The sequence below is a fragment of the Triturus cristatus genome, chromosome 6 (assembly GCF_964204655.1).
Source record: "Triturus cristatus chromosome 6, aTriCri1.1, whole genome shotgun sequence".
In the NCBI taxonomy this organism is placed as follows: Eukaryota; Metazoa; Chordata; class Amphibia; order Caudata; family Salamandridae; genus Triturus; species Triturus cristatus.
Genome location: NC_140589.1, coordinates 1,695,145,587 through 1,695,171,673, shown reverse-complemented (window position 1 = coordinate 1,695,171,673; position 26,087 = coordinate 1,695,145,587). Strand labels below are relative to the sequence as shown.

Below are 26,087 nucleotides of genomic sequence, written 5' to 3'. Positions count from 1 at the left end.
AGGAGCCATACTGTTACGTACAAGAGCAGACCTGGGGGCACAAGGGCCTTTTACATTTTAAAGGTAGCCAAAGATAGCCACTTCCCATGGCTTACCCTTTAATACCACTAATCCTGAACTTGCTGTCTTCATCGGATGGGTTTTAAAGGCAGCAGTAGTGAAAGTAAGCCAGACTTTACGGTTATGATACAGTCCCTGCAGTTGTCACCATTTTCATTTTTCATCGGCCTGAACTACAAAGATGCTGATAAGGGGTAGTGGGTGAGACAAGGGGCCAATGCTGTCATGACACAAGGTGCCACCCACTCATCTTGGCATTTTAATAAATCCACATCCATGGTACAGAGAGTGTGAGGCGGCCATGGCTCACAACGCTCGAGGCCTCCAGTGAGCTAAGATGCCCCTTTCTCAACAGTAATAAATAGCATATTATAACTGAATGAGGTATCAATTGTATCCTATGCTGACGATACCCAACTAATTGTGCTACTATCTCAAAATAGAGAACAGGCTGCTATTCGTTTTACTGAATGCCTCGAAGAAGTGGCAGACTGGATGACTGACCATTGCCTCAAACTGAATGGAAATAAAACAGAGGTTTTGGTAGTCGGTAAAACACCTAACATCTGGTCCTCGGCTTGGTGGCCAGATACATTAGGACAAGTCCCCCTCCCTAAAGTAGAAGTGAAGAATCTAGGTATCTGGGTCGACTCCAAATTATCGTTCGACAGCCAGATACGGAAAGTTGCTGGAAAGTGTTATGGAGCAATTAAAACCCTGAGGAAAGTCATTGACCTGCTCCCCTTAAAAGCCAGAAGAACCGTAGTCCATGCTATAATTACATCTCAATTAGACTATGGTAATGTACTGTACCTGGGGGCCTCCAAGAGAGGACTTATGAAATTACAGAGAATACAAAATGCGGCTGCACGCCTAGTCCTCAGCCTCACTAGGAGAACAAATACTAGAAAAGCTTTGGCCACCCTACACTGGCTACCCATAGAAAAGAGAATTCTGTTCAAGGCTATGTGCTATGTACATCGCATTCTGACAGGTAAAAGCCCCCTTTACCTTCAGTCATTGGTGTCAAGATACACCCCAGGTCGGGATTTACGATCTAGGGATATGGCCTTACTAACTATCCCGAGAATTTTCAGAGCCAGAATGGGAGCTCGCTCCTTTAGGTACTTGGCGGCAAAACTATGGAACACGCTGCCTTTGACCATGAGAACGGAACCTAGCGAATACACTTTTCGCAGTCAACTGAAGACATGGCTATTTCTGAAAAAAAATCTCTGAGCGATTGTTCCGACTTTATTTGGTCTACTCTCTTTGATGTCTCAGCGCGGGGACACACCGATAGGTATAACCATGCGCTCTATAAATGAATAAATAAATAAAAATATAGCATACACTACTTTGTAATTAAGGAAGTTGATACATTGCATTATCATACTTTTTTTTGTTAATTAAGGACTGAGTTATATTTCATGTCAACAGTTATTTCCATTTGGAGGCTATATGATCGAAACTTTGAGTTACATTGGAACCCCTATCCAAAGTCCACTTTGGGCCTTTGACCACATTGGATGGAGGGGTTTACAGTTAAGGTACTGAAGAAATGCCACTTGGTCATTTTTTTGACATAATAAGCATGAAACATGTCCACCGTGAACCAGCATCAATGTAAATACATTTGACTCTATTGAATTCTTGATACCACAATCTGTCCTTTTCATTTGGCGATCAGGATCATCATATACATGAGGTTTCCTGCACTGTTTTTAATTTGACATAGATCTGAATCCCTAATAAAACTAGTCTTTTTCTTAGATCTATAGTCAATTTTAATGCACATCTGTCCATCTCCTCACTCATCATCTGGGACGAATCCCCTTTCCCAGTCATTTCAAGGCGATTCTTAAGAAAAGATCTTCGGCAAAATGCCCCCTTGCAGGCCCATTGGCCCACAACGAGAAGCAGGCCTAATGATGAAGCATGCCACCTTTTGGTGGGTGAGGGCACTCACTTCTAAAAGCAGATGCTCCCAGTGATTCCTCCGGTCTTTACCAGGTTACCGGGTGAGGTACAACAGAAAAGTATACTAGAGTTGAAGTTGTATTCGGACACTGTATACTGGACCACAATTCTCCTCATCCTCCCACATTTATATGACATTTGTTATCAACTCTATCTGTTCCTAAAAGCCCTCTGTAACAATGCTCTGCATCTTATTTTCCAGATATATTTTATTTGTTTTACTTAAAGTGTCCGGCTGTGGCACTTTGTGGCAGTATCTTTTGCAAAGCCACCCAGGACAAGAGCCACCGAGCAGTAGTCCGTATGGGGTCAAGAAGCTACAAATGGTTCCCCTTGAAACCAAACAACATCAGGCACACTTATCCTTCAAAGGACTGCATTGCTACACCTCCCCTGATGTTGGTGATATATGTGAGCAGTTGTGGAAACTGGAGAAGATCAGTAGTCATTTGCTGCAGGGACTGGTTAAAGAGGTGTCAGGTGCGCAGGTCTCGAGCGCGCTTATTAAACCCGACGTTAGGATGCTGGATTCCATTCTTGCCCACGGCGCTAAGAACGCGGAAGCGCAGCTGCGAACTACAGCTCCCATGGAGCTCAGCGACATGACGCAACGTGGAACCCCCATATAAGAAGTGACGGCACCCGCGAGAGCGTCGAAAATTCTTCGTCCTTGCTCCTGCAGCGTTTTCAGGAACTGTAGCGGTACGGTAAGGGTGCTGTGCACCAACTGCATTTCGTTCAGTGCCAGTACCCTCTCACAGGATCTGTTCTCCCTTACTCTGTTGGAGAGCCTCTCCGGGCTCATGCAGGGGGAGGACTCTCTGTGGTTTGACGATTCAAACCAGCTTATCACTGCAGGCTAGACACCTGCATTGTGCACCCAAGCTGTGGCTTCCTTACAGTCACGCAGGGATTCAAGGTTCTGACTCAGGACGCTCCACGCTTGGCTCATTGTTTCTTCCTTTCGCTCAAAGCGCCATCTACTGAGTATTTTATTTATGCTTATTTGAACTTGGATATGTTGGTGACGTAACCTTCCATTGGCTAAATCTAAGAACTGTTTGATAAACCGGACACATTATCAGTATGTGTTGCTGAAGTTTGGCTTTATGTGCTGCTTGTCTTTTTTGGCTCTATTTAACAGGGGTACACTGAGTAGTATGGGACTACGCTCTATCCCTGTGACGTATAGTGGAGTCTAAGCAAGGGTAGGTTCAGGAAACATACTTTGTTGTGCATATAAAGAGGTGGTTGCCTTGGTATTCTTATGGCATGTGTGCAATGATTGGTTTTCTCTATATTTCCATTACTACAGCCTTAAGGGATCAACTGGTACTAATACAGCTCAGCACGTACTAGATAGAAGGTCCTCATTTGAAACGTGTCCTTTTTATTTGTTACAGGTATTTGGAATGTACATTGGTGTTATCTGCAATATTGGTTGATTAGATAGAGAACCCGAGACGGTATTTACTATTGTTGTTGTCATTTCAGATCTCCCTCCCTGCTGTTCCCATCCTTTCTTTCCCTCACTTGATCCTCCCTTTGACCTTGGCCATTACGGCTATCAAGGCTAGGGTATATCAAGGGGTGGACCCTTCTGAGCATCAAACCGATCCGGAGGACAGACCGATCTGACAAGAGGAGCCATACTGTTACGTACAAGAGCAGACCTGGGGGCACAAGGGCCTTTTACATTTTAAAGGTAGCCAAAGATAGCCACTTCCCATGGCTTACCCTTTAATACCACTAATCCTGAACTTGCTGTCTTCATCGGATGGGTTTTAAAGGCAGCAGTAGTGAAAGTAAGCCAGACTTTACGGTTATGATACAGTCCCTGCAGTTGTCACCATTTTCATTTTTCATCGGCCTGAACTACAAAGATGCTGATAAGGGGTAGTGGGTGAGACAAGGGGCCAATGCTGTCATGACACAAGGTGCCACCCACTCATCTTGGCATTTTAATAAATCCACATCCATGGTACAGAGAGTGTGAGGCGGCCATGGCTCACAACGCTCGAGGCCTCCAGTGAGCTAAGATGCCCCTTTCTCAACATTAATAAATAGCATATTATAACCTGCACATCTCTGTGTATTTAATATGGCATGTCTATTTTTTCATGTGTTCTGGTTTTAAAAATGTTTTTAACCAGAACCAGGTTTAAGGGATTACATTTGTACAGTAGGTAAAATCACATTAAAGAGGCCTCCTGATTACTAAGAGTTGTTTCCAGGAAGTAAATAGTGTTTTTTTAATGTCAAGTTTACAGTACTGTAATCAATCTGAATTTGAGGTTTGCACTATTGTAACAAATGTGCTAATGTGCATTTATTAGACAGTAGATTCATTTAAGGACCACATTTATGTTCCCTACCATGGCGTGCATATATATGTTCAATACCAGTTGGTTAAGAGACAGACAGACATTTTGAAGTGGGCTGCATTCAGAAACACTATTTGCATCACAAAATATGGTGACAAGAGACTTAAACAAGACTTATTATTCAGACTACACATGCCTACTAAAATGTCAACAGTAATTCGTTGGATCGATCTCCCTGATCATACAACACCCGAGGTATAAATACTTTGGGGTCCACTGGTCCAAATCATGTTAGCTATTAGTGATTAATAAGTCTGCCAAAGGACATAAATAACATCACATAATGCAAACAAGTTAAAAGACCACTTTTGGCACACAACGACTAAAGGCCAGCTCAGCATCTAAAAAAGATGAATAAAAAACATACAAGGGAAGCACCTTCAGAAAGTCTTTAGTACCTGTAGGTAAAAATCAGCTATATATGTTAAGAGATCTCATCCCTATGTAATACAGTAAAGGACAATCAAAAGGACATTGCAATTCTTGGCTGACGTAACAGTGGAAAGAAACTGGTTTTCCATCTCAACGGTTAATCTGCACTACACGCCATTGGTTTAAAAAGGCTTATCAAGCAAAACAATATCACAATATTCAAATCCCAAACTTGATAGATTCTCAAATGACTGGAGGACTTGACAATGTTACTTATCTTTAACACCAGCTCTTTACCATTTAAAGCATAAACATGAACGATCTCAACCCCTGCTGAACCTAGTACCCCCCCTTTTTATAAGCAGAGAGAAATAAATTGCTCTATTGATAAATTCGACAACCAATTTATTAAAGGCAACATATTCTAAGACCCCAGTACAACAACTGCAAACAAAATTACAGTGCAGTAATGAAGAAAACAAAAACCTAGGTATTTTCCAACGCAATCTTTTCAATGCCTTTATTAGAATACTTGAAAAGTAGACACACACCAGTACACAACATTACCTTGATTGAGTATTTTGACAGAATCGTTTGATTGAGAGTTCTCAGAAAAGTAGTCCTTCTGCTCGGTTCGGAATATTTGCTTGCTTGGAGTCCCTTCGCTTTCCCAGGCAAAAGGAGATGGGTGGTATCCTCGCTTGAGAGGGGTTATCTGACTGCTTACTGGTAGACAGCTCGACGTCTGCTCTTGTTGCCAGGAGAACACGGATGAAGATGCCTGATTTCGAGCAATCTCTCGATGGCTCATGTTTTGTGGAAGTGGAGGCATTACTTTCTGTAAATTTAATTTAGAAAAAAGCTTCTCAATAAAGATTCTCCTCACAAATGTTCAACAGAGATGAATCAATGTTACTGATATAAAATTTGTCATGGAGTAGTTTAATATGGATAAGTCTAGTTAGTCATTACACAACAAAAACTACGAAAAAAGGGTGCACTGAATTCATTCCAGGGAGATTAATCAGTGTTATTCATTTATTGACATTCATCTACTTATATTTTACACGTTTTGCACTTCCTACTAAATTATAACTTAGTTAATTCTTACATGACTCATAAAAACAATTTTTTTTAACAAAAGCAGATAAGCTCAAAAAAAGATTTTTCCGATGTCAGACTCTAATTTAGTGTCTTTTCAAAGAGAATGAGAACACACCTGCATTCCCAAACAGTGAATATATTAGCACTTACTAAATGCACCTTAAACCTCGTCTTCTACCATTGTTCAGTGCAATTTGTAAGTTGTTATATTAATAAAATAGGCCAAATTACTGTCCTCAGGAAGACCTTTATTACTTTGGTTGTGCAAAACACCGTTTTCATATCACACATAACCTGATTTATTTGCTGTTCTTCATATACCTAGTTGGAATAAAATGGTTTTAAGCCCCGTCACCCTCTTTCAAAGAAATCTGGTTACACAGCACAAAATGTCCTGATCCACACTTGAGTTTGAATTATTTCAACGAAAATCTGTTATTGAAATGATCGATCTTAATTATATAGACATTGTGATGCTAAAATCTACGCAAAGCAGGGATAGCCTTATACTGCTCCACCACGTCTCTGCTACACTTCCTTTTTTGATGAGTCTTGGTTTAATTCACAATCTGACTAGCAGCCAGAATTTATAATTTGCACGTTAGTTGAGGGCATATCTTAACAGAGCTGTTTATAATACAGGCATCAACTTAGGCTTGCTGCTAGTGATGTGCATGCGCACTGACACCTGGGTCACGATCAGACTGTTCCAGGTCAGCAGTTGGATGTGTCCTGTATGTGGCCAAAACACAGAGTACTAAAAGGCCTCCTGTTTGATCGTCCACTCAATCTGGGCTTGACCACAATGAATACAAAAGACCTGGCAATCTCGGATATGCCAACAGTGAAGTAGCAGAGGAGAATGCAAAGGCAATAGAATAGTTATTATTAATATATAGAAGACAAAAAAGGACCATGATAGCACTGAAATGCAAAGGACACAAATACATATAGTAACTTTCAATTGAGAACAAGGAATACCTCTAACTGCGTTTGTTGTTCCAAACAAGGAATTGGAAGCAAAAGATGTGGGCACACTGATGGAATTAGATATGTGCTATCAAGACAAATCTCTCAATCCCTCACAGACCTATGATCGTAGAATCCTAACAATCATAACATACAAAGCAGCAGCACAGTCAAAGTATCACAAAATATTTCTGTCCATCGTGTGCCTTAGTGAGGAACGTTAAGGGTGGCAAAGCAAAAGTTTCAGGATGAGTGGAAGCCATAGTGAGTGGCAACAGTTAACAACTGGTGAATCTGCTATTAAATGAAAATTGAACTTTACACTTGCGCTTGGAGTCAGAGTGCCTACAAAAAGTATTACTCATATGTGCTGTAAGTCAGTAGGATTTAGAATCATGAATGAGGCAACAACAGCAACCAAGACACTTTTCAAAGTGTGCCTTAAAAATACTAACCAGAAGTCCCTGCAAAATTCACCGTGGGAATACTGAAGATCTCCTACATTTCTTCTCTTCTGAAATATTTTATTTCCTCAAAACGTAGAACATTTCCACAAAGTGAAATCCAGTTCAAAGTGTGAAACGGTAGAAGGTCCTGCTGAAGAGGTGTTGGACAAAGTACAAAGAAAATGGGATGAAACTAGAGGGTAAGCAAATGGGGAACATGATGCCTATGCCAGAAAGCTCAGTGACAAGCTACAGTAAAGGGTTCAGAAGGAAAATGTAGTGGTCTTTATTTTCTTCAATCTGAAGGAGTGTTGCAGGAAATTTGGCCAAATGCAGCTTAACCGGAGCCAATTATATGTTGCTTGTCCTATTTCAACAAGAACCAGACAGCAGAGACTGATTATCTCAACTTGCAGGATACATTCGGATTGAGTCTTGTAGAAAGCTCAAGCACCAATATCACTCTGAGGTACATACAATAGACAGCATTATGAATTTGATGCAGATCTCAATGGGTAACACATAGTTTATTCTAGCCATCTTCTTTTGACTGTGCTGTAGCTTGACACTGCTGGCGTGGGTTCAGAGTCTGGTATTTGGAACAAATGTTTAGCACAGCATAAAGAGACTGATGGCTGTAAGGTGATACTAAAATGTGGGTCGGACCGAAAAGAACAAAGCATACAACAAAAAGTCCTGCACATTAAATTGTCTAGATTGTCGACCGTATTGACTAGTGTCATGTAAACAAAGAATCATGTGTTAAAGGGTTTTGAGAACCAGTGCCTCATATTTTTCTTCACTGAGTGCTAGCATGCTCTCACTAACTCAGTCCTGAATCGACTTATATTTCGATTGCCATGATTGTTTGCATGATGTTTACAGGGTTAATTGCGTCGCTGGTGTTAAGTTTCGAAACAGTTTGTCAAGGCTGGGGTGGCTGTGTTGATTTTGCTTTTAATCGGACGGGAAATAACAGAGAAGAAGCCCTGAAGACTACTGTAGAGTTCTTGGGAAGCTGAGAGAAGGCACGCATCCCAAAAAGATATGTAGTTCAAACACCCGATTGTCTTAAAGGGTGTAAGGTTTTCATATTCTTTTGCCGAGCAAGCATGATGTAGTGCTGGGAGTATTATCGAGGAAAACAGAGGCCAGTAAGTGTACCTTGGAGAGGCTGATATTCTGTATGGGCTATGGGGTGATTCTTGTCCAAGATCTGAAGTGAATTAAGGGAGAATACGTAGCAAGGTTTTTTTGTAGACTTAGGTGGAGAATGTGAAGAGAGAATTGGAAGCAATCCGACCAGGAAAATGGACAGTGGTTAGCTTAATGAAGTTACTGTCCTGTGAGATAACGGTTAACCATATCACCAACCACCACACAGTCTTACGTTTTCCACAATATCCCCCATCCAGTTGTTCTCTGCAGATAATTATCTTCTTAGTAGCTGATAACTCTCATTTAAGTGATGAAGCTTGCAAGCAAGCAAGATAAGTACTCAAACTTACATCTAAAGTGTCTAGTGTCAAGAAGAAGATCGTAAGAGTCACAGGCACAGTCGATATCACAAACTTGCTATCGCTCAAACATGCTTTAACAAATTGGATTACATGCCTTTGCCATAAGAACACTGCACGTCAATGAGAAGTTTGTTTATAAGGTCGCTGAACTCTGAGGTGACTTGCGGTATCCTTTTTATTCCCAATAATATACAGTACCACATGTCACCCTTCGCCCAACCATTTAAAATTATTGGTCTTTTGGTCTTCTTTTGAGACGTTGCGCAGATACAGGAATGTAGAATAAATATAGAACCCATACTGTTAAATAAACACACTCATATGATTTTGAATTTGTTGCAACTGCACATTACACAATTTAATGCAAGTTATTGTCAAAACATGTTGTTAGGTACATTGTGTGGTAAACTGCAGATAAGAGTCCAGGGTACTTCTAGCTAACCTAGATGAGCAATAAATGAACATACAGCCATAAATGTCTTCTTACAAGCTAATGAAAATGGTATTCTATGGTGAAAATATTTCAGAAGTGAGTTCAAAAGCTAGTTTTTCTAATATCACCCTCTTCATAGTCAGTGGCCATTGTATTCTAACTAATCTGCAGTTTAGTAAATATCCAGTAATTGCCTATCACCAGGAATGAAACTCAGTTGTACATATGGAAGGCCTATTCCACCAAACTCTGTACATAACAGTAGCTCTAAGCCCACCATGGCTAACTTTATCTCCCCTTTATTTCCCACATTAATGCAAATAGTTTTGCCTTGACATTTGGAAAACATGTTTCAGCACATGCAAATCCCAAATCTAGAAGACCGAACTGGAATTTTAAAAACTGCTTCCCATAACTAGCATGAAGACTCCTTTTCTGGTACCCTGGAATGCTACCACTTGGACCGTTTTATGGTAAACATTATAGGACTTCACAATTTTGAAAAACCTTGGCGCTTACTGATCAATGCTTTAATTAACCAGGGAGTCTCCCCTAATTTTTTTTTATTTTTTATAAAGTAATCATTACCCCAGACGCCATACCAAACTGCTGATTTGGAAAAGCAAAGGAGAGGGGTGTTTCCAATCATTGATGCCCTATATGAACAAGGAAACTCTGCTAATGGACAATCTATATGGCCCCCATTTTGCTTGTGGCACTGGAAAATCCAACCTAAGTATATTGGATTGCACGCATGAATCCTTTAATAGAGGCAGTCTTGTCTAGTTGATCTGTCAGCAGGCTCTGGCACAGTTAATTAACTTTCCAACCAATAATATATACTAGTGAAAACGGACAATTAGAGAACATTACAAGAGAGAGATCTTACTTTAGACTGCAAGTTTTTCAATTCATCTTCCAGCTTCTTTCGTTCTTCAACTTCTCTGGTGTATTTCTCTTTTAGTTCTTCAAATTTGGGGTCTGAAATACATTTGAGACAGAACTGTTAAAAAGTGTTTTTATCAAACTGCTGTAACAAAAAGTCGACTGGAAAACGAAGGGTGGTCAAGAAATGAGGAATGGTTTAAAAAAAAAATAACTACAGGAAACGTAATGAGCAGGTGACACAGCTGTCTCTCCACATGTAGTCTCTGCTTTTGAATTATGTTTTCCCAAGGATCATTTCTTTCCTCATTTTATACCACTTTTTTTTTTTTTATTGCGTGGTTGTATGATTGTTATCCCAAAGACTCTTTGATAATATGCTTCTTTCCTAATTAACAATATCTGCTACCCCCTTCACCTAGAACCTTTGTTACACTCTTCCTGCTGTCTTAACTGACCACCTGGTAGTCCTGCCATCATTCCATATGCATATTTCAACTTAACATTCACACAATACAGCCCCTTATCACATTAAAAAGATCGAAAATTCAAAATGCTTTGATTTTCTTGAATGGACAGTTTATTTTCTCTTAATAGTGGACCTCAACTCAATGCTCACTTCCTTTCCAACCACTGCACAATGCCAAGGTCCACCTTCCAAGTACTGTGATTCCAATACTTCATTTGTGACCACCTTCCTTCTCTAGAGGCTTTCCCACCTTGAGACGCTTCAAATGTTGATTCTCATGTTTAGTCTTCGTAATCTGCTTGCCCTCAAATACACTCCCATTTTTAAATCTCCTACAGAACATACCTTTGTGTACCTTTTATCTCTGTACCCTTTTTTTAATTCCTCAAGGTTGTTGTGCTGCGCTGCACCAGTACCATGAGCAGCTCTGCAAACTTCGGTAATAAAAAAAAAAGTCAAAGCCATGAGAAGCACATAAAGTGATAGATTACACAGAGACATCACAAAAATAGACATGCATTTATGCATGCTGATGTTTGCTTGCATTAGAATACAAGAGGGAGGATGCATTAAGGTCAGGTTCCACGAATAGGGAAGATGCAATGTTGCAGTAGGCTTCAATCTGATGGGACAGGTCTGAGGAAGGAGGTGTAGATGTCTTCATCTTCTTTAAGTGGAAAGTGAAATCTGACTGGAAAATATTATCATAAGTGGCAAGTTGGTAAGTGTTATACCCAAGGAAACCATCAATAAAACTTGGTCTGCTAGCACGTGGGAGGTTTTTAATTTCAACTTGAGTGGCATAGGTGTTGTGTTTGTGATCTCCAGTGTGGCACTGGAACGCAGAGGTTTGTCTTGGATTAATCAGTTTGCATTTAAAGGGACGCTTAGTGAATAAATGCCACCACTCTTCCCCAACAGTTTTTTTCTGTTCAATCAAGATGAATTTTGTATCCTAATAGTTCGATAGTGGTATGGAGAATGAGCAGGATTATCTAAGTGAAAGAGCCTCAAAGCAGAAAGCAGACCTACAGTTCAGGAGGGAAGCTTTGATGTGAAGTAGATGGGTTGCTGATCTGCCAGGAACCTATTGTTCTTACACTGCTAGAGTAGAGTGAGCTTGCATTAATTTAGGGTGTCTATCTTTGAAGACTGTGGCAGTTTAATGCATAGTGGGATCTGTGATCACAGAGCATTCAAGAAAGTGGACTGGGTTAGAGGTAATGCAGGGGCAGAATTCTCTGAAGCAATGTGGGTTAAGGGTTATGCGTGCTGGGCTCTTGAGTACTAAGTGTGTTGCATGAGGTGTACCGGAGAGAAGGGAGGTTAGGAGAGTAGGTCCTGGGAGGAGTCTGCTTGTAGGTGAGAGATGGAGTGCGGTCTGCAGACTTTGTGCAAACTCATGCAAGTGATCCAGCTTCAGTTTGATGTTAAGCTGTTCATTTGGAGTAAAGGGGAGGAGATTAATGCCATGGACAATAATAAGGGGCTGCAATGAAGTAGGAGGTGAATGATCACACCTTTTACGTAGGACAGGCCTTTGGGTGGTTGAAACATCACATGGAGTCTCAGTTTGTGTACTGTTTTAGTGCATCTGGACTGGACCATGCTTTTATTTGACAAAAGTAGACTGTATCGAGGAGTGGTCATGGCTAATGGGAGAGCCTGGAGTTTGGTGTCTGATGGTATTTCGGTCTGTGGCAATGTAGGAGTAGCTTTGTCCAGTTTATAGTCCAGACTACTTAGAATAATTATGCCATTATGCTGTATAGGGTCATTCTTCGAGGGGTGTGTGATTAATGGAAGACTGTGGGTGAGGGGGGCAGGGACAGGACTGGACTAGGGTAAGCTACTAGTGCTGTAGTCAGTAGAAATGAATAGCCTGGTCCCTATAAGATGTGGAGCGTCATCTTGCTCCATCTTGGTCCCTAGCCATGGCAGAAGCTTTTAGAGCTTAAGGTGTCAAACAATGAGATTAAGGTATGAGAGATGAAGGTTGATATTTGAGAATTAATATCATGTGCAAACATAGTGCAATATCTGCCGCAGGGTGGTAACACAAGCAGGTAAGGGAAAGCAAGTACTGAGAGGAAATGTAGGATATCACATTAGATTAAAAGGTATATAGCAGTATGACATTACATTTGGTTGACAGCACATGGCAGTGCAAAAGTCTCCATTGGTGCAACACCAAGAAGAGAGCGGAAACAATTCAGGAGCACAAATGCATTACCACTACAGTGCACTGGAGCTTTGCTTCACTGTCAATGCACTGCAAGGGTAGGCAGACTAATACACCTATTAGCCGATTACTAAAGGTGAGACTAAAAAACATCACAGGTCTGATCCAAAATATAAATGCCAATTTCTTCAATTAATGATTAACAGGGGAAAACCCAAACAAACTAGTGAATTAAAGTGGTGACCAAAAGCGGCTCTCTCTTGGTATGTTTTTGTTTTGATTACATGGGGTCTGCAGTCAAAGGCATCTATGGCAGGATAGGCATGTGTGTGTTTTAGCTGCAGAACTTTGCTAGTGGCAGGTGAAGGCTAAATTCTTCCTTGAGTTAAACAGACAAAATGTAGCATCACACAAAACCATAATAGTTCCAATGTTTTCTAGATAATGTATAGAATTTCGTTTTCTCTCTCAAATAATCATCCAATGTGAAGATGTGATCTGATGAAGCAGCGGTTGACCTGAATGTAGCAACATCTTGTTTATTTTGTTTTATCCATTTACTCTATTACCCCGTATCTCAGTTTCCGTCCTTTTCATATTTCTGTGAAGGTGTGTAGGGGATTGCAGACAATGTTTAATGTTTCTCCTGTAGTGACCCTTTGGCGAGTTTGATATTACATTACCACAACCTTTCACAGGAGTAGAGTCAGAATAGGTCCTGCTCTGTCACTTGCAATCAGTAATAGACACCTGTCAGTGGTTTTGTGGCCAAGCGCTGCAGCAGAAACCTACATGGGCCAGGCTGCCCGGTCGTTATAGAAACCTGGGCTGTGGGACACTGAGCAGCATGGGATAAATAGAGGGGGAGAAATTACTTGCAAGGGAAGCGCTTTGCTTGTCAATGGACGAGTACATTAAATGTTTTCCTACAGGTGGGAAGTCATAACATTGGAAACAAATGTCATAACTCTATTAATCTCTAATGGATGAAATGTAAGCATATGAACAGCAGGTAAATTGTTATAACCTATTATAAGAATTCACAGGTACATTTATGCCATCTGTCAACTGTGCTGTTTCTAGAGAAGTGAAACCATTTTTCCTAAATACAGAAGCACTGGAGCATTACCTGCTTGGCTATATACATCCTGATTGCATATACAAAAATTGTTTTACACCATATAATGACGTGTAGAAAAAAATTCGAAATCATTTACCGTTCTGGCATCTCGTTGGTGTGAATGGGGCAATGACATTTTTCTGGGGTGTTCCTCCGGGTGGCAAATCTATGGACATCAAAGTCTGCTGACTCTTTTCAAGGTCGGACTGGTATCTATTTGCAAGGGGATTGAAATAAAACCATTAGTGCAGGAAATTTGGTTCTTGTTTCAGTAGTCCCCCCACTTTTTGCCTGGTATTTGATGCAACTCTGACTGAAGTGCACTGCGTTCCTACTAACCAGGTCCCCAGTGCCAGTGTTTTTCCCCAAAAAACTGTACAATTGTTCCCCCAATTGGCAATACATTTTGCACTCTCTATAAGCCCTTAGTAATAGTGCCCGATAGACATGTTTGGTATCAAAGATCTCGTATTCACAAACCCACTCCGATTCCAGTGGTGCATTTGTGAATACATGTACACAGGGGGCACCTTAGAGGTGCTCCCCGAAAACCTACCAGCCTCCACTGCATTGGATGACTTGTTGCGTGTGGCAGGTTGGCAGAGACCGGTTTCTGACATCCCAGGTTGCTGGCCTTTGCTCTCAAGAGGTCAGAAACAAAGCCTGCACGGGAAGAGGGTGTTCTGCTGATTAGCGTTCCACAGCAGGGGAGCTTCAAAGAAGCCACCGCCTTTGAAATGGGAATTTGGCTTCTCACAGGCAAGGAAGCGGATCCCCTTTTGTCCAGAGCCATTTGGCACTTGGACAGACGGGAAAATTAGCCAGTCAGGTAGGCGTGCCCACCCCTAAGGTGGACTAACTGAAGTGAACAGAATCTTTCAGAGTGAAGGCAACCCTAGGAATTATGGGACAGGATGATGCCCACTTCCCACAGGAAGTGATCATATTGGGGCGTAGTGACCCCAAGGGTAAGTAGCCCATTTGCTACTACCCTATACTCCCCTAACACTCCTAAATTCAGTATTTAGGGAAATCATGGCACCAGAAAATCAGATCCTCCCGAACTGAAAGAAGACGGATGAGAAAGGTCGGAAAGAGCAAGAACTGAAGACCCAGCAACTGACTTGGTGCCAACCCTGCCGGCCTCCCTACTGACTTTGACAATTAAACCAAAAGACGACTTGTCGTGCAGCTGCTGTGTCTCCAAAGCCAGGGAGACCTGCCAGCACTTCACCTAGGAACCAAGAAATCATGTGGAGCAGCAGAGCTGCTTCTCTGCATCCTGCAGGCACCCAAAGAGACCTGAGAGGACTCCAAGACTGTGAAAACCCGACCCCCAAGGACACAACTGCACCCTTTGCTCCAAGCCAGAGTGGGACAACAGTGCCAGTGTGTTCCTCCAGCCCGCTGTGGTTTCGCCTCACGTGGACTTCCCGAGATCTTCTACAGCCTCTGTTCGCAGGCCCCTCTATTGCGTCTGCTCCCGGTAAGCGAAAATTTGACACCTAAAGACAACTCTGCGCCAGTCGCCCATGGAGAAGAGGACCAAAGGTGTCCCTACATCCCAGAGCAACGTGAGGCCTGAGCCCCACTGTTGGTTCAGCCAGACTGGCCTCCCAGTGCGAGCCTGCAGCCTCCCTACGTGAAGACTGATCTCCATAGACTTACACTGGGCATCCAACGCGGTTTTCCACTCCTGTGCCTGGCAGCCCTAGTTCCGCAGGTGGTGTCTTGCTGGTGCTGCCTTGGACCTTGCCCACCACTCATCTTAACTCCTGGAGATTGGTCCTGTAAGTCACTGGACTGTACCTGAATGCCATACTTGTTCTTCCTCCCATAGGATAACATTACAGCTTCTGAAAATTGCACCAAGTGTCGACTTTTTAAATACAAAAGTATTTCTTTTGAAAAAGGTACTTAGCTTAAAAGAATTGCTTCTGGTGCCTAAATATATATAAACATACATGTTATTTTTACAAATTGGTGTGGATCTCCTTATTGAGTCGTGTGAATCATTTATTGTGTGTATTTACAGATGTCTAACACTCCCCTCTGATAAGCCTATGGCTGCTCGACCACACTACCCCCTAGAATAGCACCATGGGATTGCTAGAGCAAGCCCCTGTCCACTTAAGAGGGAACCCCTAGACTCTTTACACGATATAGCTCATTTTGATATATAAAGAGCCAGCTTCCTCAAATTAGGTAAGGCACTAGTTAAACAATACAAATCAGTCAATATTTTAAAAACCAGGAGGCCTGAGCTCCACACTGGGTGTGTCGAGACAAACAGCACAATTTAAGTCAAATTGGTAAGTTCAGAACTGGCGTAATTTGCAGCCAGACTTTTCTAAAGGGGATCTCACCGACGCAGGATCAGTTGAAAAATGTGATAGAGCGACTAGAAGGTTTGTGCACACTGTATGCATTTTACCTCTACTGCTGCATTCAGTAAGAGATTTATAACAGGCAAATGCAATCAATTTTAGGACCCCAAGATGGATGCACTGGTGAGTTGACATTGTAGCAATTTGAACCTGTGACCTTTAAGGCATTGGTCAGGTACTAAATGATCTGTCTTAATGGTGCATAACGATCACTCACCGGCAAACAAGCATTCTTCCCAATACTCTAAGCTTAGGTGAATTTTAAACTGGACATAATTTCTGCTACTCTAGAATCTTATCTATAGAAAATACAGAACAACATCTTCAAAAGCAAGATTTTATGCCCACTATGGAAAGTCCAAGAAGTAAAAGTGGCTATGTAGATTTTAAGTTGAAGAAGAAATTAAGCCTTTTCCTAACTTCTACTCCTTTGAAGAGGGACTTACCAGATCTTGATCACCAAAATGGGAATAATGGTGACAGTCACTAGACAGTAGTTTGAGTAATGTTGGAAAAGTGTTAATGATTATAGTATCGGACCAATACATAATGTAGACTGCCTTGGCGAATGCTTTCAACTGAACATAATATTTAGTTACACTCCTCATAACCATAATGTAGTCGTCTTAGATTGCATTACAAAGGCATGTTTGTTAGACAGCAGTCTTATAATTTCCCTTCTCTAAGTATTTCCCAATGAAGACACTTGTGTGTTTAAGGTAAAGAATATTGTGACATCTGTTAAGAAGACCCAGGATGTTAAATTAACTCGTAAATCATTTGTGCAGCCGAACGTTTTTTCTTTCCTTCCCTGGCAGGCAATCTGACTCAGTCCCTGAAATTATGGTTCACTATGTAAATTGTTGGGAAAAATGTAAAAAAATGCATAGATCAGTAATGTCACATTTTAGAAAGTCTATCATAAACCCAGGGTATCAAAATACTGCTTTGCACAGGCACCAAATTGACAGTTTAAAACCTCCATCACCCACGCTTCCCAAAATTGTGGTACGGAAACAATCCCAAATTCCACATTTCTTCTTAGTTTGCTAGGTGCAAAACTCTTGGATTCTTTGACAAAGAAGAAGTCAGGATTTGGCAGTATGATATCTAAAAACAAAAAATTATTTTCGTTGCTTATCACAAAACATACAACTTCCGTTCACCTCTTAATATCCTGCTCCATTCTCTCCATCTGTTTCTTGCTGGATGCAACTTGTCCATCCAAGAAGTTAACCTGCGATTCCTTCAGCTGATAATCATGGGCAATCTTCTCCTTTGCTTTTTCAAGATTAGCACAAACTTCAATCAAGCTCTGATTCTCTCTTTTCAAGGCAGTAGCTTCATTTCTTTCTTTGTCAGCCTACCGCAGACATAAACAAACATTTACACTCATTATGTAAAAACACAAAAAGGAAAGTCAATAATTAAAAAGCACCTCACAGCTGTTTAGATCATAGGGCCAAACCCCTTTTCGGGCAAGCTAGCTCTAATGAAACGTAGCTGCAACAACTCAGCCAGACAATCTCAACGAACGTTCATCATCTGAAGAGTCCATTTGTATGTGCAGCCAGCATAGGGTCACTGAACCATAGGACTTCAGTCATTGGCCTTCGAATGTGTTTGCAAGCAATTTCACCACGGACCTCAAATACCCACAAACCGAATCAGATGCAAATCACTGCTTGAAATGTCATTTTATTTTTTTAATCACTTGCGAACTAATAAAGAGGGCATCCTAAAGTAACAGCAAAATGTGTGTTATACCAACGCTAAACAACTACAACATGACATGTCCTTAAGAACACTGTCCAAGCGTCAATGGTGATACCAATATATCAGTGTCCAAGTCAGATGGTTTCAGAGTAAAAAGAAAGTGGCACTCGAAGAAGGGAACATGTATATTTTGCATCACAGAGTGACAGCTTTTTGAAATCTTTGCTGGTGGTTAATAGTAACTTCAGAATGGGTAGTGAGGAGTCACCCAGCAGCAGACCTTCCCATGGAGTCAAGCTCTTGTGAGAGTAATTAGCCTTTGCTGCTGGATATCTTGCCGACAGCAGGAGGAGATTTTTTTAATATTGCAACCAAAAGAAACATTACAGATTTCCTGTTTGTAGATGATTGTGAGAGCACATTGTTCCTAGTGATTTCCTTCCAGCGTATCACCATTGCTCATAGGAAAGGCATATAATAGAGATGTATCTTATGGACAGATTTCATGTTTATACACTAAAATGAAGGGTTTACCATTCTTTGGGTCTCTGATCTCTACTATAATCTTGTATCTGAGGAAAGCTTTTATGGACATTTGATTCATCGTTTTTGAGCGACTGTTTCCAAGTTACTTTTAAGCTGCTGTAAGTAGTAAAGGATAATTAGAAGCATAAAGCTCACTCCCAGATCCTTTATAGAGTACAGACTGTGCCATATGATAGTAACGAAAATGAGCATTCATGGTATAGTGCTGCCCCTGAGGCGCGAGAAACTGGGAGGGTCCCTTTGCTGGCGATACTCCTTGAAGAGATGAGCTTTCAACTTCATTCTGAAGTGGAAAAATGAAGCAGCAACTAACCAACTAAGAGTGGTAAAAGCAAAGGGCCCTGATATTAGGAACCTTTGGCAACTACATGCAAGGGTTAACTACTACATTTATAAAGCACACCATGCTGTTAGGCAGGTTTAGGATGTGCTGCTGCACCATCCATCCACCCGTCTCTAACCCTCCGTTCACACTCTTGTGAATATTTACCTTCTGTTTCTCCTTCTGGAAAGCAGCTTCTAAGGATTCAAACTGAAACTGCCTCTGCTGCCGTTCTTTCTTAAACTTCTCTAGCTGACTTTCCAGTTCCTGGATTTTTTGAAGGGCTTTCGCAGGAAGGCCATCCTTCCACTCTTCCACTGCCCAGCTCATCTTGCTTTGTTATGCAACAGACATTACAGTGCCTAAAAAAAAAAAAAGGACAATATTATTTTATATAAAGAATTCCAGTGCTTAAAGTCACAATGTTATCTGAAATACAGATATAATTTACTCAAAGTTTCATTATTGCTAAATTCATATTGTGAAAGGAGTTTTGCATGGAGGTCAGCTGCTCTATTAAAACAGTGAGAGAAGGCATGGAGACATGTCATAAAAACAGCTTTACTGGGTGGATGCTAAGAAAAGATTAGGACGCACCAAGCATGATATTACTAGAAGCGGTCAACAAGGTTGAAAGGGGAAAACATCACAGAGCTGCCGGATGGGGCATATAAAGGGAGAAGGATCAGTCCAAATTGACAAATACACCGTCAATATGGGCCGTAAAGATGGCGCAGCGGTGGGGTGGGAGGGGAGGGGGGGGGGAGACACCGATGAACAAAGGGGAAGATCTAGCCTCGGACCCCTCCCTAAAGGATATAATGCGGGCGATATCCGAGTTGCGTGCAACTCTGGAACCAAAGTTGACTCGGTCACAGGAGAAGTCAACCTGCTCAGAGCAGACTTCAGGAAGATGGTGGACAAGATCACTTTGTCGGAATCCAGCATTGGTGGACAACAATCCAGGACTAAGCCTCTGGAAGAGCAAGTCTTAAAGTTGACCAAGAATCAGGTGGACATCCTGGCCCGGCTGGATGACCAAGAGGGCAGAGCATGTAACAACATTCGAGTGGTGGGGGTGCTCAAGGGTTTGGAGGGAACGTCAGAGGACCTAATCCTAAATAAACTGAAGCAGAAATGCCTATCATAATTTTTCTCAATCGTGAGGTCGCACCACGCCCTGGGACCGCGGCCTCGACCGGGAGACCCTCACGTACGATAATCGAGCGTATGCTCAACTAAAGGGATAGGGACGCAATCCTACAAGCGGTGCGCCAACATGGGGATCTGCAATACGAAAATGAAACAATCCGATTCTTTCCTGACTTCACACTCCACGTAGAGTGCCAACGACGTACTTTTGATGCGGTGAAGAGGGCCCTGCACTATCAAAACAGCAAGTACATGATGCTACTTCCAGCAAAATTAAAAATCATCGCGGAGGGTAAGACCTTCTTTTTCAACTCGCCAGACGAGACGAGCGACTGGCTAGAGGGCTGGAGAACGGTCGGGCAGAAAGGAGCCAGGGCCCAACAGCACGTCACCAAGAAGCGGGACGCGGAGAGAGGAGGACCAGGATCCCAAGAACCCAACGCAACGACAAAGACCAGATAAGTAAACAGTTGGGGGCACCATGACTGTTAAGGACGATATTCTACCCATGGGGTAGGGGGTGGGGGTTAAGTCGAGTCTGTTATCGAACTGAGGCAAAGTGACTTTTACACACTGGAGGGCAGTCGCAGAGCCTTTGAAACTGGGAAAGCTGGCGGATGCTGGACTGGGGACATACGCACAGAGGTGCACTCATAAAGGGAACTGGGGCATTGTTTATCCGCTTGCTACAGGAGGTACCTTAAGGCTGTAGGCTGGCGCCCCTCACTACTTGTTACCATTACACAGTTGGGGTGACAGGCACTCTTTATGTTGGGGATGCGAGGGGTTTCTACTCACCGAGCAGGGTTGCAGGAGGGTTGGGGGGGGTTGAGGTATTGTTCAATTTCTGTTACTTGTTTTGATGTTTCCAGCTCAAGACCAGAAGAGATTTATCATGCATGCAAGAATGGTGGGGATCGGGAGTCAATGTACGCAATGGATTTTGGGGACCATGGCTACGACAGTAGATAGCCCAGCACAAATACGGGCCAGAGCCTGGACCTGGAATGTAAATGGTCTGGGGAATAAAATCAAGCACACACTTACCCTACAGCACATTAAGAGGCACTCCGCAGACGTCGTAATGATGCAGGAGAAGCACCTTAGTGGGTACAAATACAAAGCATCAGATCGCTTTAGATATAGATTAGTGGCGCACTCAGGGTATACGTCCGACGACAGAGGAGTGGGAATACTGATGTGGACGGCATGCCCTGCTCACTATAGAGGGGGGTCTGGTCCCACAAAGCTGGTTGCGTTGACGGTGAGATGGGAGAGACTAATCATAAACCTCTGCTCGTTTTATGCACTACAGAGGCTCAAAAAGATAGCCTTCCCAACGATTAGCAAAATCCTCATAGGGTTCCCTGTGGGCACTCTCTTGGTGGGGGCGATGCAAACACAGTTCTAGATCCGGAGCTGGACCGCTCGAGTGCACCGATAGGGCAGGGGGGTGAGAGACTCCTCTCCAGTTTCTTGATCGCTCTGGGGCTGGTGGACATCTGGCGGGCGCGAAACCCCCCAACAGCGGCAATACACATACTACTCAGCGCACCACGGCTCTTTCTCTAGAATAGATTACCTATTTACGCAGAGCGATGCGGTGGGGGATTTTTTACCCCCTACACACATGGTCAGGGGTGTCTCAGACCACTTCCCGGTGGAAGTCACAATTCAGGGTCCACACATCAACAAGGGGGCGTTCCCGAGGATAGACCTGTGGCAGTTGAGTTGAACCCAGTGCTGAGACACAAACTCTATGAGGGAACGAATTTGTATTTCCAAGAGCATGCTGGATCAGTAGACTCACACCAAACAATCTGGAAGACCTACAAAACGGTAGTGAGGGGCCAAGCTCAGGCACTTATAGGGGGCCTAACGGAGGAGGAGGCAATGCACATGAGGTCCTTAGAGCAATAACTACTTTGGATTGAGGAGGAAGCTATGGCGCGAGGGGGTGCAAACATGCTTTGGCCCTGGGTCAGCGCGAACTCAGAGCGGCAGCCGAAGGTGCGGAACGTGCGCCCGCTCTGGCAGTGCAACATCGTCTTTATTATGTGGGGGACAAGGCGTCCAGGCTGCTGGCCTGGCTGGAGAACCGTGATAGAGCGGTCGTGGGTGGCCTATATCAAGGATAAGGACGGCACACTCCAAGCGTCTAGTGTTGACATCATGGAGGCATTTGCTTCTTACTATGAGGGTGTTTATTCGCCAGTGAGAAAGAGATCTGAAAGTGACTGCAATGGATTACTGAGAGAATACTCATTGCCAGTAGTGTCTACGGAGGCTTGTGAGGCCGAGATAACGGAGGAAGAGCTGTGGAAGGCTTTGGGGTCTTTAAAGACAGGAAAGGCGGTAGTCCTGAAAGGCATCCCAGTTGAGCTATAGAAGGGCCTAGCTTCCAGAATAGTGCCACCACTACGTAGTATGTTGCTAGAGGCGCAGGAAGAGGGCCAATTGCCCGCTGATCAGCGAGTGGCCACTACTGTGATTATACAGAAGTCAGGCAGGCCCCCAGATCAATGCAGGTCGTACCGGCCAATTTCCCTGCTTAATGTCTAGGTAAAGGTGTTGGCCAAGGCCTTGGCAAATAGGCTGATACCAAGTTAATTCACAGGGACCAATCAGGCTTTATGCCCAACATTAGCACCCGACATAACCTACGCAGATTGTATGGAGTGCTGCACATGACAAGGGACCCCGCTGGTCAGCAAACAGCTCTAATGGCACTTGATGCCTCCATGGCCTTTGACAGTATTGAATGGCCCTACTTGTTTGCTGTGTTAACTGATCTGGGCTTCGGCCTCAACTTCTGCAAATGGATGAGACCAAGGCCCGATGGCTCAGGTGCGAGTTAATGCTGTGTTGACAAAACGGTTCCACTTGCAGAGGGGCACAAGGCAGGGTTGTCCCCTTTCTCCCTTATTGTTTGCTTTGGCTTTAGAGCCGATGGCGCACTGGATCAGGAAGGACCCTATGATAGGGGGCATTGAGACAGCGGGGGCTGGGAAGATCGCATATCGTTGTATGCCAACAATATCCTGTTGTATCTCACGAGGCCCCATCACTCTATTGCAAGGGTACTTCATATTTTTGTGCTATTTGGGACCTATTCAGGGTACACTATAAACTGGGCCAAATCAGTGGCGTTCACGCTGTCGGGCCTTTCCCCCCCGAGATTGCCAGCGAAGTGCAGCACCGATAGTCACAGAGGGATTCAATATCTGGGCATCCAGATTGTCTGGGACCAACAGCTGTTCCTAGGGAGGAATCTTACCCCCCAGCTGGTGAGACTACACAGGGACGTGCAAAATTGGCGGGCCCTGCCGCTGTCCCTCGCGGGCAGAGCGGCTCTTTTTAAGATGATGGCCCTACCTCGCCTGCAAAACATTCTACACAACACCCCCTGCCCCATCCCACCGACGGTCTTCAAAAAGATCACCCAAGATACCTGGGAATTGCTATGGCAGGCAGGTACACCAAGAATAGCACTTCATAAGCTGCAAAGAGGGGTGTATGATGGAGGCATGGCTGCCCCGGATGTTCGCCTCTATTACTGGCCATTGCAGCTGTTAGTGGTAAATGACTGGGTATACGCGGATAGAGACGAGCCAGCGTACAAGGTAGATTGGGACGCCATGCCAGCAGGTAACTGTGAACCGCTGTTTACGAGCGGAAGCCTGACCCCCAATTAGCCTGCGCACTCCGCTGTCGTGGTGGCATGTTGGAGGGAGGCAAAATCGGGCGCTAGGGTGGCAGAACAAATTGACTAGCAGGACACCCCTTTGGTCGGGTGATGGGTTAAAGGGGTTTGTCTCACTACGAGGTGAGAAGAATATAGGAATCGATTGTTTGGGAGACGTGTGGTGGGGTGGGGCTCCACTTCCGTTTGAAGATCTGCAGCGGGAGTTTGACTTGGCTGAGACCCAGAGATTTCACTATCCGAGACTCACACATGCCCTATTGACACAACTGCATCGAGGTACGTCCATTTCCAACCATTCCCCCTAGAAGATAGATTACTCATAGATCCCATTCCCGAAAAAGCAACTTCAACAATATACCGTAAGCTTGTGAAACAACTTGCCGGATCCGCTGACAAACACAGATGATGAGCAGTGGCTAGAGGCACTCCAGGGGCCATGGGAAATAGCGATACGTGTACAATTCTGCCTGGTTCAACTCAGGATATTGCATTGCTCCTATTACCCCTCTACGCCACCGCAGTGCATCAGGGGCTGCCAGCGGGAGGGCACTTTCCTCCACATTCTTTGGGAGTGCCTTAATATTGCGCCATTTTGGCGTAGTGTTACGGCAATAATGGCAGAGTAATGGGAACAGACGTTCCACTAGACGCAAAGTGGCTTTTGCTTATAATTAAGGGAGAGACCGACTGGCCAAGATATGTAAACATCTGGCTTACGCTAGCAGCGAGGATAACAAAGCGAAATATAGCCAAGGGCTGGAGGCGCCACATCCCCCTTCAGTGACGGAGAGGGACTTGGACTGGTGTCAGAGGGCGGAGGAAACTGTCTACCAAAGCAGAGGGTGTGCCAAAAATGGGAGACAGTGTGGGCACCATGGCGTGTTTATAGGGAGTCATTAGAGAGCCATGACAGAGCCAGAGAGGGCTTAGCTGAGCACAAGGAGGTGACTGCTTAATCACAATCCTTCCCCGACTACTAGACATTGTTGGTGGTGAGACTGGGTGCCCGTTTGTTTACGATGTTTTTCACCCCCTCATATCCCTGTTCTCCTAAATTACGATGTTTGAATGTAAACATAACTCAAAAATGTGCATGCTTTTGCAAACATGATTGTACTATCCAATGAGCTTGTTTAACAAAAAAAAGAGTTTAAATTAAAAAAAACAAGGTTGAGAGCTGCATAGAAGATTTTCAAGTACTTAGTAACTAAAGTTAGTTATATAAAAATAATGAGATACAACTCTTTGGTTCCGGAAGATTGGGGTTCACTGAAGTGGGAGCACCTATTTTGCCTCCGATCATAGCTATTTTGACCTGAAACAATTGTTTACCGTTTGGTAGAGCCCTGCAGAAGCGTTAATACACAAAGAAAGGTCAGAATTTGCAGATACAGTTTTTGGGTTATAATATACATTGACCTTATATGAAGAAAACAAAATACTGTTTGTTATATTAGCTACATTAGCCTCAGGGTTTTTTCCTTTTCAGAAACTAAGAAGCCTAAAGTGAAAATACTTGTAGCACATGACAAACATTTGTGGAGGCATTACACCTAAAGTGTTATTACCAATGCTTGCTGTCAGTTTCCCACTTAAGAAGCACTATAAATCAAAGGTGCCACAGAGCTCAGGTCTCTTCAATTTCTCGGATGCATAGCTCATCCAGTCTATGTTTTTTCCTTATTTTATGAGTACTTGTAATCATATTTAAAGGTTCATGACTACAAGTGCCATCATGCATGCAAACAGGGAAAGTTTATAACTTTTTGTAACTGAGCAATACTGTGTAATTCAATTTATTGGCTCAAAGATCTACTCAGTCCACTATGGTTGAAATTTTTATCAACTGCAAAATAGACAGACTGCTGCATCAAGCACATTCACCTGGCAGTGCTGTACATGTGCTGTTCATACAGCAAATCAAGGCGCCACTGACATATCGGTACTTGATTTTCAATCATGAAGAGACATTTAGATAGTTGTTGTGATAGCAAGACAGCATTGGCTCGGCAACTAACATGTTACCGGTAATGTTTCTATCTGTGCCAGGCTTGTGTTTACTTCCTTCGGTGATTAGTGAACATTTCTACTGTCATCTGCAGATATTGAAGGTGAATGACATTGTGGTATTGACAAATAAGCATTGACTTTAGGTACCAAGAATCTTGATATGATAACTGAGCCCATCATACAATATAGTACACAAATCTCAAGTTCACATTGTGCCACATGGTACTGTGCATGAACGTAGAGGAGTGAGAAGATGAAACACTTGGTTTTTAATTCAATTTGGGCATCATTATCATATTGATATGGATCATAAATGGAAGCTCT

The 26,087-nt window shown here is 43.1% G+C and overlaps 1 protein-coding gene across 3 annotated transcripts in view; it reads right to left on the bottom strand.

Annotated features, from left to right (window-relative positions):
• CENPF (centromere protein F) overlaps nucleotides 1-26,087 on the bottom strand; it is a 389,482-nt gene that overhangs the window by 355,974 nt on the left and 7,421 nt on the right. For all 3 annotated transcript variants that reach the window (XM_085612916.1, XM_085612917.1, XM_085612918.1), the window contains exons 2-6: nucleotides 19,064-19,257; nucleotides 17,478-17,674; nucleotides 14,022-14,137; nucleotides 10,158-10,249; nucleotides 5,364-5,634 (exon numbers count right to left, since the gene is read on the bottom strand). In XM_085612916.1, the coding sequence (XP_085469042.1) occupies nucleotides 5,364-5,634; nucleotides 10,158-10,249; nucleotides 14,022-14,137; nucleotides 17,478-17,674; nucleotides 19,064-19,225 (838 nt within the window). In that variant the 5' untranslated portion in view covers nucleotides 19,226-19,257. The remainder of the gene's footprint in view (nucleotides 1-5,363; nucleotides 5,635-10,157; nucleotides 10,250-14,021; nucleotides 14,138-17,477; nucleotides 17,675-19,063; nucleotides 19,258-26,087) is intronic.